Below are 17026 nucleotides of genomic sequence, written 5' to 3'. Positions count from 1 at the left end.
TTGATTTTTACATATATATATATAATCAATATCACATGAGTAGCCATGCAATATCACTCTATATCAGCACGGCTGTGATTCGGCCATAGGTAACAAATTATACCTTATAAACACTACCTACAGCAGCAAAGTCACGAATGACTGGCCGAGATGAAGCTGTTCTCGGCGGGTACATGAGCTCTGAATGGCTGCTGATGGCCTGGAGCTCACATCTACGAAAGTGTCTAAACAAATTTTCAAATAGGCACTATGATTACATATAAATCGCATATTTGAGGTCTAAACAACTATATTCTCGTCTGAAAAAAACTCTTAAAACTACATTCCATGACACAATAATAGCAGTATCTGTAAAATTATGGTGGGTTTGCTCATCCGCCATGACACTCGCTGCGAGAATGCTGAAAGCGGAGTGATTCAAAATGTGAAACTGTTGCCATAGTGATACTGGTAGAATAACACATGGCTGGAAAGACCTCTTAGCCAATCAGATTCAAGAACCAGAATAAACTGTTGTGTGTGTGTGTGTGTATATATATATATATATATATATATATACATATATTTATTTTTATTTTATTTTATTATTAAACAAGAATGCATTGCATCTGAACTTTCATTCAAGATGGGGGAATTGCATATATTTAAATTTTTTTATTAAATGAAATACATATATGCTGATTAATTAAGCAATCAGTGTATTCTGGGATTGTCTTTACTGTGAAGGATTACATGCAATGAACGATGTACCTTAGAAGGAAAGCCTAATTTTGCTTCCTAGCTTTTGACCTTTGTCGAAAGCATGTTTACAATGCCTTAAAATGCTGTCTACGTAGGCAGCTTGGTTTTGCTGAGCTAGAGACCAACATGTGACCCTCACACCGAAAAACAAATCAACATTTAAAATGCACTGCACAATTACGCTGTATAATGTAGTGTGACTCACTTGGGTGTCTGTGCGTCATCTATTCTGTTCCCCAGCTGGAACTCGTGGGATTTACTGCGGTGCAGAGCCGTGAACCCCGGCAGAAGGTGGATGAGCTTCCGGCTGGCGGGTGGTGGGGTTCCAGGGGCCTTCAGTTTATTCCTGCGCCTGACCTGCGGCGTCCCTGGAGGGGTCATGGTGTTCACTACTAAGGGAGTCCGCGGAGGTGTGTGGGCAAAGTGCCTCTGTCGGGGGGAAGGAGGGAGAGAGTGATGTCCAGTATCCAGAGACGAGGGGAAGAGGCCGGAGTGAGAGTCTACGGTCAGCCGGTCCGAATGCGGGTGAGGTGAGTAAAAGGGGGGCGCCAGGGCCTGGGGGCTCTGGCACAAGTGCTGGCTATAGCGTGAGTGCAATTTGGGGCTCTGGGAGAGCTGGAGACGGACCCACTGACTGGGGTCCGACGGCCCCACAGGGGTGTTCTCTTTACCCGACTCAGACGTGGGCCACTGAATAGACCAGTCCTGCTTGGATCCTGTGGACACACAGTGTGAGAGGTGGAGGTTTGTACTGGCCAGAATAAAGAGGCACAGGTAAGGTAGAGAAGAAACACTGGAGGAGAGGAGATGATATAAGATGAGAAGAAATAAGAAAAGAAGAGATGAGAAGCAAACAGGTGATGAAATAATAAGAAGAGAAGGGACAAGGTGAGATGTGGTTACATGAGATGAGCAAGAAAAGAAAAATCAAGATGAGATGAGACAAAATTAGACAAGGATAATGGTTGTTGTTTTTTGTTTTCGATGCCTGACGTCGATATCTTAGAGAAGAAAGTGGCTGATATAAAGCCGGTATATGATATGACACAACTGAGCTGAATGCTCAAAATAAAATGAAAATGTATTTTACATAATATTTAATAAAATAATCTGAAATAATTAATTGAAAAAGAATCAGTTTGAACATATAAATTAAACTTGATAAAAATAAATCTGTAAAATTAATGTTTATTTTACATCATACTAAAATAATTTAACATATTTTAAAAAAGCAATCTGAACAAATTAACTGAAATTGATAAAAAAAAAATCTGTAAAATTAATATTTAATGTGCATAATATTTATGAAAATAATTTTAAATTATTAATTTGAAAATGAATCAATTTTAACAAATTAAACTTGATAAAAAACAAATATGTAAAATGAATATTTATTTTACATAATATTTACTGAAATAATCTGAAAATGAATCAGTTTGAACAAACAAATTGAACTTGATAAAAAATAAATCTATAAAGTGAATATTTATTTTTACATCATATTTACTAATATAATTTGACAATTAAAAATCAATTTGAACAAATAAACTTGATAAAATCTTGATAAAAATATTTATTTTACATAATATTTACTAAAATAATTTGAATTAATTTAAACATGAATCAGTTTGAACAAATACAATGAACTTGCTAAAAAATAAATCTGTAAAATAAATATTTGGAATAATTTGAAAATGAATCAATTAAAAAAAGAAGACTTAAAACAGATTCTGTAATCCTTAATCAGTAAAACAGAAAAACATACAGGCTGATCCCGATAATTAAAAAATTCCAAATATCAGACAATATTTATGCCTTGGCAATATATCAGTTGACCACCAGACAAAAAGAGAAGAGCAGGAGATGACAAGACACTAGAGAAAAGAAATAAAAGAATAGAAGAGATGAGAACACGTGAGGCAAGAGATGAGATAAGCCGAAGAGAAGAGAAGAGAAGAGAAGAGAAGAGAAGAGAAGAGAAGAGAAGAGAAGAGAAGAGAAGAGAAGAGAAGAGAAGAGAAGAGAAAATGAGTTTGATACCAAGTGCCAGATGAAGGATGTCAACAGTGAAGAGACTCAGACTGCATCTATCATGACAAACAGACAGAAAGATGAAAGGATACGTGTGATTGAGAGCAAAGTGATTCTGAAATGTCTCAATGTAATGACTACTGAAGTTGACTGATACGTAAACACACTATGACAACAGACAAACTTGAGAAAGAGAAACTGACGGTGCCTCACCTCCATTACTCTGTAATTTGTCATCCTCAAGTTGTTCTTGAAAAAAAAAAAACACAATGCATATATTTATTAATATATATTCAAATGCAATTCAATACATATTTATTTGATTTCTTCACAGCACATTTCTAAAAACAGAACTATTGCAATTAAGAAATGAGCCCATCTGTGAGTATCATTTATATCATTTATTAGATCACAATTCAGGTATATTTATCATTAATGATTATGTTCAACACAAATGAATCTTATATTTAACCCTTTTTTAATTTCTGAACAAATCCCATTCGTAATAGAATCACCAACACCATTAATGTAGAAGAAATACAAAGAGGGAAATTAGAAGATGACAAACACAAAGCTCATAGTGAACTTTATCTATTAGTGATCCACCTTTTGTCCCAGAGGATGACCATCATCCATCATGTCCTGTTTTTCAATCTCTCTATCTCTCTCTATCGCTTTTCCTTCTCTCAAAAATTTTGTGTTGACATAAATTTCAGTGCATTGACGTTAAACTCTGCATTACAGCGAACAAACAGAAAAGCAGCAGACTGACATTAAACATGTCTAAACTCTAGAGTCTGTGGGGTTCATTTTCTGAGTATATGTATTTTCAGGAGACTGAAAAGTGAGCTGCAGAAAATGTCTTCAACTCTGGGAGAGCAGGTAGGCTGCTGAGATTTGATTGATGGTGCCTTTATTTAGAATAGCTGAAAGACAGGAAGATGGATGGAAACCCACACAATGAAATGTGCTATCAGGACATCAATTCTTTTTCAATCTCGACTAACAGGTTAATTGTAAAAGTGGTTCAATTTTTCATTCAAGTTAATTGTTATAATTCTGCACCTTATTAAACGATGTATTCCCAAAATGCATTTTAACTTTACGGTAATTTCATTGTAGATACAGTAGGCTCCACAAATCTATGTGAGAAAACTTTCACTCTCACACGAAATTCGAGATCACATGGATTCCTATTGAAATGACTGAATTTTATCTATGGCCCTGTTTACATCTGGTATTAAGTAGCATTTTCGTAAATCCGATCACAAGTGGACGACGCTAAATACAGGTGTAAACGTGACCTAAAACATTTGTCCACTTTCGACCACATCCAGAGGTAGTCGAAAACGCATTCGACCGGACAGCCACTAAAGACCGCCTACTTTCCACCTACTGACCTAACGCATAAACTTTATGGGAAGCAAGACGGGATTTAAACTTTGCCGACTGAAGACCCAAGTTTGGTTTGAAGATGAAAAACATACCAAGCACAATGTTCTCTCACCATTCACTGCGTTCAGCGTGGTCTTGCAGCTATCAGAGCAGAAACTAAAGCTGATGATCTCAGTATGTTTTTCTGTTGTCTCCGGTCGCATTCATATGTAAATTGCGCAAACTTACTTTGTCCATTAGATTGAAAGATCTGAAAAAACCCACTCATTTACCCGCCCATAGACCCTTCCCTCAAAGAAATCAAGACAGAAGTGGTTGAAAGTGAACAAAAGAGACATTAAAACACCAGGTGAATCTGGGAATGTGTCTCCCTGGTCTACTTGTGATCAGATCGACCAAAACTCATCTTAATACCAGGTGTAAACAGGGCCTATGAAAATTTGACGAAAAACAGATACGAGACTACACATTTTTAGGCTTTATTTTTACTTATGAAGCATACATCTATCCTTGCAGAATGAGTATTGCTCATTTTTCTTGAAGTGTGAATTTTATTAATAAAGAATAAGGTCAGGAAATATCACAGGCTGGATTTGAATGCATGGGCATGACACACTGTAAAACCGAACAGCGAAATTAATTACATGAAATGAGTTTGTTTCACTCAAATAATAATGAAAAGTACATTGTACTTAACAGAAAAAAAGTTGATATGAAGGATGCAATACTACTCTATAGGTATAAATAAATGTATAAATAAATGTTGAAATTAAGTGTTATATTGTGTGTTTTTGCACAGGATTAACATAGGGAGACAAAAGTTAGTGTTTAATGTTGTGTGTTGGGATTTACAGATTCTGTTATGTTAGTTTTGTAGGGTTACCACTGTGGTGAAGAGTAGAGCTTGGGGTTAGGTTGAGGATGGGCTGCAAAACTTTTAAGACCACATATACTGTATGTTGTACATGCAAGTATATAAAGTCTCTTTGATAGTTAGCATGTGTTATTTGCTATCTAACATTTAACCAAGATCTGAATGTGATGTTTATGTAAATGAACTGTATGTAATTAACATTATGATGAGTGGGGCAAGGCTGAGAACTGTGGGAGTGAAGGGATGCCGGTGACGTGATTGTTAATGAGAGTTTACAAATAAAACTTTCTGAAAACAGAGAAAATGTCAAAAATGGTCAGTTTCCTTCAAAGATTGTTAATCTGTAATTGCTTTGGAACCCACAAATCCACACACAAACATCATTACAGGACCTTCCCTCTTGTGGTTTCTACCTGGACCGCGGCTCAGCGGTCACAGTTCACTGCGTACAAATCTTTCCAAGGGCCCTTAACAACCCCCCCAACCCCCTTACAAGACACACTCGCTCTAGGGGACACACTCCCACTCTTTGAGCATGATGGGAGATAAGTGTTTGCTACTCCTAAGGAGGGGTCCAGTGGGCACAGCTGAAGGACACTTCTCACAGTCCCCCCATGGCCTGGAAGATGCTCAAATGAGCATTTTAATTACAGCAAAGAGATGACAAACAAGCTACTCGAAGTTTCAAAGTTTCAGGCATGGCCACCGCTTGACCCGATGGGAGATGTGTGAAGTTTGCGATGTCAAGTTGCTTACACAATGAGAAATAAATCACTAACTACTTGGCTAGTTACTAATACTTTGCATATCCTCGAAGGAGCATTAAAACAACATCCTTCTCCTTATTTTAGTGTGATTTCTAAGGAGTGACAAACAAACAACAATCCTAAACAATCACCCTAAATGTGTAGCTCATTTTAAAAGTGAGACATTGACCAGAAATGACAATATAATCATTTTTGGGCAAACTAACCCTTTAAAACAATCTGTATTGTATGAAGTGCTATACAAAATAAAGGTGACTTGACTTGAGAGGGGTTTTTTTATTTCCAAAAGTGGACTTAATTAATTAAGTTTTACATACTGTAAAACAATTTACGTATGAACTGATTGACTTAAACTAGAAATTAATTCTTCTCATGTTTCACGAATGAGACCCAATATTCTTGCAACTCCATTTTTTTACACACTATACCTTTAATAGAGTGCTACAAGGATAACATATTTTCATAAGCCAAGAAAGCATTGCCTTGATTTCCCTAGGATTTTTCCATTTGCTTTTGGATTACTGCAGGAAATAAGCTCTGTGACCAACAAATTTGGTTTATCAAGATAATATTCACAAATAAACAACATTTATCTGCCTAAATACAATCGGCGGAAGTAAAAAGATACAGTTATTTATTATTAATATCACTGCTGAAAACAGTTGTGCTGCAGTTGTGGAAATAAGTAATACATTTTTCAGGATTCTTTGATGAATACAAAGTTCAAAAGAACAGCATTTGAAAGTCCTTTGTAACTTTATGAATGTCTTTACTGTCACTTTTGATCAATTTAATACATCCTTGCTGAATAAAAGTATTAATTTGTCTAAAAAAAAAAAATCTTAGTAAACATGAAGCACAGCATAGAAAAGATATCTGATTAGTCCTTTTAAAACATGCCACAGAAAAAGAGCATATAACAGATTTTAAAATATAATTTAAAAATAATTTATATAAAATTAGTAATGGAAACATTAATTTTGGTGGATATGCCACTGATATACAGTATTGCGCATGCAAAGATAAATAAAAAAAAAAAAAAAACGTTTTTTCTCTAAAAAAGCTGTTATATGTATTTTTGTAAACATCCTCATCTCACCACCCCAAGGTAGTTTTGTCTGTCGTCAATTTTCAACCTCAGGATTCACCTCTGTCTTGCTACAGAAAGGTGTGAATGAATCCGTCTGTTGTGCGGTAGATTGTGGCAACAGCTGTCAATAATTCCTCAGTGTTTGTTCTCCTGAAATGATGAATGTGTCTTATTAAAACAAGCAACAATTGTCAAAGATTTAACTCTACATATCACTTAAAGACGTGCGTTGCCTCGCAGTAAGTGTTACAAACGTTCTTCCTTATTAGTTTCGGTGCATTTTTGAGTTACAAATGCAGAATTTGACGCTGCGGTGCTAGAGTGTTCTGGGAGTTTGCCAAGGCATTGCTATGAGGTTCCTAAGGTGTTTTGAGTAGTTGTTAATAAGTTGCTACGGTATTATGCATGGTTGTTTACAAATATATGCAAATCTATGGGATTTATTTGACTTTTGAGGCTCAATTTAAATTTTCATTCAGGTCTGTAGCACAAACAATGTGCGATGGGTAACATGACCAAATTGAATACTTAGGGTTAAAGGTTGGTTCAAATCCCCAATCCTAACTATGAGCCTTATAACACCACTAATGACATAATGTCCAAACTACAGAACACAACGAAGGAAAGTCGACCAATAATGATCCAGCAAATCCTAATGAGAACATGTCAACATTTCTGAAACAATACATTTGCAGTCACAACCATTGCCTAGCAACAGTGCCTTATGCAACTGCTACATAGATACTTCTATTAGCATCTCGATTAGCAATGCCATTATCACAAGTCAAAGATACTGCCATTAATGTCACAAAACAACTCATGAGAGGTGTCAAGACGACTCGTCGCCCCCGCGGTTTGCCCATACATTATCATTTCCCAATGCCGTTAATTAGGTTCTGCTCTAATAATAAAGCAATATGACTTTGACTACATGACACGACGACTATGAATATGACTTAGCAGTGATATTTGTGTCAAGACAGGGCTAATTATAAAGACTTTGAGCCCTCCAGAGTGGACAGAATCCTGACAGACAGGAAATGACACATGAATCAGTTCAAAAAGACATTTGAGATATTTTGTCTCTCCAACCAAACATGCCTTTAACCAAGAGGAACTGGATAGGCTTCACTGAGTCCATGAACAAACCCTCTGTCAGCCTGCAAATCAAGTATATAATTCCTCTGTAGACTTTTTTTTACTATGTATTTCTTTGTTTTAGATGCATATAAAAGGCATTTTATGTGTTACACTTTATAATAGCATTCAAAAGGTTTGGGGTCAGTAAGATTGTTTTTAAAGATTTTAATAATTTTACTTTGCAAGGATGCATAAAATTGACCAAAAGCAAAAAGCAAAACACTTATATTTCAAATAAATGCAGTTCTTTTGAACTTTCTACTCAAAGTATCCTGATTTAAAAAAAAAAAAAAAAAAAAGTATCACGGTTTCCACAAAAATATTAAGCAGCACAACTGTTTTCAACATTGATAATATTAATAATAAGAAGAAATGTTTCTTGTACAGCAAATCAGCATGTTAGAATTATTTCTGAATGATCATGTGACACTGAAGACTGGAGTATGATGCTAAAAATTCAGCTTTGATTCACAGGAATAAATTACATTTTAAATTAAAGCTGCAAGCAGCAATGAAAGGGCCCTCGCACCCGGGCTCACCGCCACCTGTTGGCCTTAGGAAAACAGTGAACAGTGGGCAACATTCATGTAAGCGAGTAAACACAGGAGAATTATGGCAAAGTCATGTCTAAGTGCCACACTTCCTGCTGCCAGCAGGTGGTGCATTGACTGTAACTGAATATTGGCATGTAGATGTCTTCAGGCCAGGACTATTATCAAACATGTGAAGTTTGGAGCAGATCAGAAACATCAAACTTTGTCAGGCCGCCATGGACACGCCCTTCAACGAAAACTCACCAAGGCCTTTAGATTAGACTGACCAAATGTGAGGTTGAGCTGATAAAATCTCTAGGAGGAGTTCGTTAAAGTACAACATCTGGAAATGGCAAAAACTGCAAAAATTTTGCAGAGAAAATTCAAAATATCTCACTTCCTGTTGGGTTTTCAGATTTTGCACCTAGGGACTTTTTTGTAGGTATTGGGCTGTTACATCTGTCATACCTGTACATAAAATGTAGCACGAAGGGCGCTTAATTGAAATTTTGTAGGTGGCGCTATCGAGCCATTTTGCCACACAGAAACCCATATCGGATGTAAATTTTCACCACTTCCGACACGTGTGCAAAGTTTCATGAGTTTTCGAGCATGTTTAGGCCCTCAAAAATGCGATTCATTTCGGAAAAGAATAATAATTGACTGAGCAATAACAATAGGGTCCTCGCACCACTGGTGCTCGGGCCCTAAATATATTCAAACAGAAAACAGATATTTTATATTGTAATAATATTTCACTGTGTATTTGATTTAATAACTGCAGCCTTTGTGAACATAATAAACTTCTTTCAAAACACTGAAAGTAAGCTCTATTGACAGCATCTTCTCCTAGTTCAAAAATTCTAAGAGATTGTTACATTGAAATTCTAAATGGAATTTTTATGGTAATGTGGGACCAGCCCTATTGTAAGTGTATTACTGGACACACATTTTTGCTTTGTTTTTATGACTGCTTAAACTTATGACTGCAGAGCTTAAATTGTATTGAACCTGGGATATTTGTTTAAAGCCAGGTAATGAGAAGTGTCATGGTTTATATAAATTGTTTTTCCTGTTTATACATTTTTCTTTTATGAAAACAGCCACTTTGGGGCAAATATTTGTGACAATGACTCTTCTGAAAAACAGATTATTTGTAAAGCTGTTTGAGGAGCTGCATTTGTGGGCAATTGAAAACATACATCCCAATTACACACTAATATGGATGATAAGCAGCATTTACAATGAGGAAGCCTGCAGGGGAGGATTGTGGGTAAAACAAAGACACAATTAGAATTCTGAATGTAACTCACCAGCATGCTAACTGACTCAAGAAAATGAATTTGAACAGAATTATACTCTTTAAGGCTTTTATCTCAATGAAAAATATCATCTTTTCCTATTACTTTGCTTACTTAACTTATAAGTGTCTGAGCGTTGCCTCCAGCATGGCCTTCAAATCAGATGTGCGGCCGTCTGTTGTACACAATCTCTCTTATTCAGCCATAAAATCATGTTTAAATGTCTATGAGATGCTCAAAGTGAATAAATATCTCTTCAAGGTCAGAGGCACCTGCAAATAAAGTAGGGTTTTCTAACTCTTGGTATAGATTGAAAACAGCACTGATAGTTTATTTAGTGCTTTTGAAAACACACCATACTTGTCTGGAGCAAATACATAAAAGTAAACTAATTTTGTACAAAACAGATTTGTCTTGAGAAATTTTGGGCACTTAATGTTAAAAAAAACCTTTTTATAATGTATAAACTGCCTATTCAAAAGTAAATTAGATGAAAGAGAGTTTTGTCCAACAATGAGAGGTCAATAAAATAGCAAGATGGACAGTATTATACACCTGATCTTTATAATCTGTAGATATATAAATGCTGACATGCTGAACGTGAAATTGGTGCATAGTATTGAAAGGTCTTGGAAAATGGCTGAGATGTGACTTTCCACTTTCGCTATGGTGTATGTCTTTTAAAAGATAAGACAGAAATCCCTCAAACCAGAAAAAGTGATTTCTCCCCTGTATATCGAAGGGAATGTTGTAGCAGCCGACAGATTCTATTCTAGAAAGAGTCACAATCCCCTAGAATTACAGTGTTAATATTTGGGAGAATATATATATATATATATACACATTGCTCAGCGAAAATGAGTTCATCCCCTTTGAAAAGTAACATTTTAAACAACATCTCAATGAACACAAAAACAATTTCCAAAATGTTGACAAGACTCAGTTTTATACAACATCTGTTTAAGTAAGGTTAATAATATAATTTAGAGAACAAAATTTTCAGTTTTACTCAAATTAGGGTGATGCAAAAATGAGTACACCCCACTGAAAGTCTCTGGAGCAAAGCTAAATTTTAGACTATAAATGTCTAATTTAACAAGAATTCAACCACAGGTGAGTCTAATTATTCATTACACAGGTGTCCAGCAGACAGTTGACTATAAAAGGGTGTTAAAACCCATTTCATGCTGTCAGCAATGGCACCACATGGAAGAGAAATGTCACCTGAGACCTGAGAAAGAAAATAATTTCTTTACACCAGAAAGGTGAAGGCTACAAGAAGATCAGCAAAGCTTTACTTATCAGGCAGAATACTGTAGCAAAAGTGGTACAAAAATTTAAAACAGATGAAACTGCAACCATCTCACAGAGACGTCCAGGTCATCCACGGAAGTTAACACCTCGACAGGAGCGTCTTCTGATGAGAAGGACTGAAGAAAATCGGCATGCAAGTTCACTGCAGTTATCTAAAGAAGTAGAAAGCCAAACTGGGGTGACTATTTCCTGTGACACAATACGGCGTACACTGAAGAAAAATGGCATGCATGGGTGCCGTCCACGAAAGAAGCCTCTCCTAAAGCCCAGGCACAAAAAAGCCCGCCTAGAGTTTGCCAGGGCCCATGCTGACAAAGATGAAGACTACTAGGACTCTATACTCTGGAGTGATGAGACCAAGATAAATGTTTTTGGAACTGATGGCTTCAAAACTGTATGGCGTCGCAAAGGTGAGGAATACAAAGAAAAATTCATGGTGCCTACAGTGAAACATGGTGGTGGCAGTGTCCTTATGTGGGGCTGCATGAGTGCTGCTGGTGTCGGGGAGCTGCATTTCATTGATGGCATCATGAATTCACAGATGTACTGCTCTATACTGAAAGAGAAGATGCTACCATCACTCCGTGCCCTTGGTCGTCGTGCACTTTTCCAACATGACAATGATCCTAAACACACATCTAAGGCAACTGTTGGATTTCTGAAGAAGAACAGGATGAAAGTGATTCAGTGGCTCCTGATCTGAACCCAATCGAACATCTATGGGGAATTCTAAAGAGGCAAGTTGAGCATCACTCTCCATCCAGCATCCAGTCTCTAAAAGAGGTCATTCTTGAAGCATGGAACAAGACAGATGTTGCCAACTTGTTCATTCCATGCCTAGAAGACTTGGTGCTGTCATTAAAAATCATGGAGGCCATACAAACTACTAGATGTAGTAGTTTTTGTTGTGGGGTGTACTCATTTTTGCATCACCCTAATTTGATTATATTAAACTTAGTCTTGTCAACATTTTGGAAATTGTTTTGTGTTCATTGAGATATTGTTTAAAATGTTACTTTTCAAAGGGGTGTACTCATTTACGCGGAGCACTATATATATATATATATATATATATATATATATATATCTCTTTTATGTAATTGTATTAGGTTACAAAACAAGATAGATGATTGATTCCCTTGCACTGCTTTGCTCTGCTTCTTCCTCAAACAGGAAACCTGTTTAACAAAATTACTTTTTTTCTCTCTCTCTCTGGAATGCAGTGAGGTGTGAGGTCTCAAACTCACTAAAATCACTTATTCAGTTTAGTATACTTTCTTTCTTTCTTCCGTGGAACACAAAAGGAAAGGTTTAAACTAATATCTGGGCTGCTTTCTTTCAAAAGCTCCATAAAGAATCATAAAAGTTGTCCATATGACTTATGTACTATATTATATTTAAGTCTTCTTAAACCTTATAATAGCATTATGTGAGGAACAGACCGAGATATTGTATAAGTCTTTATTCACTGATAATCTTGCTCGACATCCCTGGTCACCATTCACTTTCATTGGATGAAAAGAGCAGCTTGGATCACAGAAGAAACAATGTCCCAAGTGGGCTTGGAATGACATGAGAGTGAGTAAATGATGACAGAATTCTCATTTTTAGGTGAACTATTCATTTAAATGAATCAGAGTCTGAATAAAGACACCGCAGAGATGAGAACAAGGGGGGTATAGAGTGGCAGACGGAGAACGAGAGCGAGAAAGAAAAAGAAATCAAGATGAAGATAGGTGCGATTTCTAAATTATACACCACGCTCTTGTGACAGCTGGAATCCCCCATAGTCCTTGTGTGGCACCTTCGCTGAACCCTGAAGAGCCCGTGCTGTGTCCTCAACAAGCTACCAGCATCTTAAAAGCATCTCTAAGCCTGTCTTTAAACAAAGCAATCCAGCCTGATCACACTTTCAACAGTGCAATAGGCGGTTAGCGCTGTGTCTGAACACTATCACAGCGGGAATCCACGTTTGAGAAAATTCAGGCACTCCAGGGCGGCCGCACTAACGCTACTCGAGGCAAATACAGAGTCAATAGAGGAAAGAAATATCCGATGAGAGGGTAACATGGAATTGCTGTAGAGATTCAGTGACAGCAAATTACATTACATTTTATCACCACTTTTTTTGTATCAAGACACCTGAACAGATGGAGAAAAGCCTGTAAATAAACACTCAAATATAAGTTTATTAAAACAAAACAACAACAACAACATAAGGCTTGTGCAAAGTAGTATGCGTGATATAATTCACCTGCAAAGGAACATGCCAGAATAGTTCTCCTTTGTTTACCCGCAATCCTTATTTTAACATTTACACGCCATACTATCAGACTGAAAAAGCTTTGCTGCCCTCTGTTGGTCAACACAGATATTTTTGAGTTTCCCAGAGGGAGCTTCTTGTCTTTGACTGTTGGTAAATATGAACAAAGAAGGCTGTGAAAATAAATCTGTATTGTTAATCCTTTTGACCTTTTATTTAAAAAAAAAAATAAATAAATCACAAAAATCTAACCTTTCATTGAAGTAGAACTAGAGAAAATCTCATTATTAAATGAATGTTTTTCTCTAATACACATTGGCCACAATTAATGGCACCCTTTTATTCCATACTTTTTTCAACATCCTATAATGCCTGATGAGTTTGGAGAACACCTGAGTAGAGATCAGAGACCATTCCTTCATACAGTATCTCTTCAGATTCTTCAGATTCCCAGCTCCATGTTGATACACTCTCATCTTCCTATTTCTATAGGGTTCAGGTCAGAGGACTGGGATGGCCATGGCAGAAGCAACCATGGCCCATTATAAGATTTCTAGCAGAAGCGGTCAGGTTTTGATTTTTTTATCTGTTGGTATTTTATATAATCCATGATGCCATGTATCTGAACAAGATGTCCAGGACCTCCAGCAAAAAAAAAATAGGCCCACAACATTAAAGATCCAGCAGAATATTTTAACCGTAGGCATGGGGTACTTTTTTATCCGTTTGCACCAAACCCATCTAGTGGGTTTGCTGCCAAAAATATCTTTTTTAGTTTCATCTGACCATGGAAGCCGGTCCCTTTTGAAGTTCCAGTCATGTCTGACAAATACTGGAGATTGTTTTTGGACGAGAGGAAAAGATTTTTCTTGAAACGCTCCCAAAGAACATGTGGCGATGTAGGGGCTGTTTGATTTTTTTTTTTTTTAAGGCTTTCTGACCCCAAGACTCAACTAATCTCTGCAATTCTCCAGCTGTGATCCTTGGAGAGTCTTTGGCCACTCAAACTCTCCTCCTCACCATGCATTAGGACGATATAGACACACATCCTCTTCCAGGCAGATTTGTAACATCTTTAGTTGATTGGAACTTCTTAATTATTGCCCTGATGGTGGAAATGGTCATTTCCAATGCTTTAGCTATTTTCTTAGCCACTTTCTATTTTGTGAAGCTCAACAATCTTTTACTGCACATCAGAACTATATTCTTTTGTTTTACTCATAGTGATGGATGATTAAGTCATGGCTGGACAATTTCATGCTCCTAGTCACCCTGGTATGCTAAAAATTGTAAATATAAATGGGTAAATACTTAGATATATTTTACTCATAAGAATTTCTAGGGGTGCCAATAATTGTGGCCAATGTGTGTTACAGAAAAACATTTATTGATTTTCCCCCACATTCATTAGTTTTACTTCAATGAAAGGTTAGATTTTTGTGATTTTTTTTAATGAAAGATCAAAAGGATAAACAATGCAGATGTATTTTCACAGCCTTCTTTGATTATATTTACCAAGGGTGCCAATAATTCTGACCACAAATGTGTATGTGTATATATAATAAAATAAATAATAAAATTGCTAAAGTTAAATAAAAACGTTCATTTATTTTGAACAATATTCCCTCAAAATGCATTATGTTTGCATCATCCATGGACAAAGTGGTCGGTAGATTTTGGAACTGACTAAAAGGCAAATCTATCTGGTCTGCAAATGCCAGTGATTTCAAAATGGCCAAATATGGTCTATTATTAATCTGTCTGATATATCAAACAAATCACTAATCATTTGCAATGGTAAATTTGCAAAACATTAACTTCCATGCATGCATTGGTGCGGAAAGCTGCAAGATGTGGTATTATAATATGTGAGAGATGTGGTAACACTTTACAGATCTATGGATCAATTAAGGACAAAATGCAAAAAGCACAAGAGTCCATTATGCAGGAGGCTCCAGTCCTTCAAGTGATTTAGCATCAGTTATCAAGCTCTTCTAACTTCACACACTGGTGACATCTTAACCTGGACTGAGATTTGAACATCTGCAGAAACACTTCCTTCAATCAAATCTTTTTTCAGGTAAGAGCAGGAACAATCATCTCCAGCTGTGGAGGCAGAGGACAAACACTGCGAGAAAGCTCTTTCCGTTCATTTAAAGTATGATGTTACCTAACACTGTTATCAAACTGTGCTGTATTTCAGAGCTGATACAATGCTGCCCTCCAGTGGGAGAAACATGAACAATGAACACGCGCTGAGGTACAATACAGCATGTATAAACACAGCCCTGAAGCTCACTGCAGTGAAAACATCTGGAGAAAAGCCTCATTTAATTAAAACCTTTTAATTGAAAGAATGTATGAACTAGGGATTGAATTAAGCCTCACTCAATTAGTTATGTTTTTTTATTTTCTTATTCCAAGCATAAAATATACTGCTGAAAATTAGATTAAATGTTAATTCGTGTAACTATGACTAATGATTTTAAAATATGAGCTTCATGGGGTAATAAATGATTCAATTGGTAAAACATAAAGTATTAATTGTTTTTATTAATAGTAGTAGTAGTACTATAATAAACTATATTAACTACACTTTATTAGGTACACCTGTTCAACTGCTCGTTAACGCAAATAACTAATGAGACAATCACATAGAAGCAGCAACTCAATGCATTTAGGCATTTAGGGCACTTCGGAGTGAAAACAATCATGGCCGCCATATTGAAGGGTTGTTCCAAATCGAAGTGCTCAAAACTGGCCACTTCAAAGGGCCCTTCGGAATGAAGGATTTCATAAGGTACAACTGATGGACGCTTTGGGCCCCCATGATCCTTTGCACAGGGAAGTTGTTTGCCATCATAGAATAGGTACAGGAGGCTCGGAATTCAATTTTACCTATAAATGTATGTATAGTAATTTTCTATACTACTGTAATATTTATACGAGTTAGATTTGGTACATTATTATGGTCAAAATGACATTGTACTTCAACAGAAATACTTTACAGCTACCTTTATCAGTCCATTCAAACATTCAAATACATAGACACAATATACAATATGGTGCGATAAACTAAAAATAAATAAATAAACTAACGTTGCACAATCTACTCATCATTCAGAGTGTGTTTTTTGGGGGGTCAACCAGTGTACAAAATGTGCAATGAAGGCGCCTCCTTGATTGTCTCGTTAAGATGACGCAGAAGTGTTTTTTTTTTTTACCCCTAAACCCTTCATCCCTTCGAAGCTCTCACTCTAGAGGGTAAACCCTTTGAAGGGATTAGGGCATAGGGATGAGCCCTTCCGAATGGAACGCAGGAGTAGACATGGTCAAGACAATCTGCTGAAGTTCAAACTGAGCATCAGAATGGGGAAAAACAGGAAACTGAGGCTACAATTCACATGGGCTCAACAAAATTGGACAGTAGAAGATTGGAAAAACATTGCCTGGTCTGATGATTCTTGTTTACTGCTGCGACATTCAGATGGCAGCGTCAGAATTTAGCATAAACAACATGAAAGCATGGATCCATCCTGCCTTGTATCAACGATTCAGGCAGGTGCTGGTGGTGTAA

General features: G+C 36.6%; 1 protein-coding gene across 3 annotated transcripts in view; it reads right to left on the bottom strand.

The window, feature by feature from the left end:
• ksr2 (kinase suppressor of ras 2) overlaps positions 1–17026 on the bottom strand; it is a 111160-nt gene that overhangs the window by 78484 nt on the left and 15650 nt on the right. For all 3 annotated transcript variants that reach the window (XM_051895117.1, XM_051895116.1, XM_051895118.1), the window contains exons 4-5: positions 2986–3021; positions 947–1457 (exon numbers count right to left, since the gene is read on the bottom strand). In XM_051895117.1, the coding sequence (XP_051751077.1) occupies positions 947–1457; positions 2986–3021 (547 nt within the window). The remainder of the gene's footprint in view (positions 1–946; positions 1458–2985; positions 3022–17026) is intronic.

Source organism: Ctenopharyngodon idella, chromosome 5 (genome assembly GCF_019924925.1).
Source record: "Ctenopharyngodon idella isolate HZGC_01 chromosome 5, HZGC01, whole genome shotgun sequence".
Lineage (NCBI taxonomy): Eukaryota > Metazoa > Chordata > Actinopteri > Cypriniformes > Xenocyprididae > Ctenopharyngodon > Ctenopharyngodon idella.
Note: the sequence above shows the minus strand (reverse complement) of the source record. Positions and strands in the feature narration are given on the sequence as shown.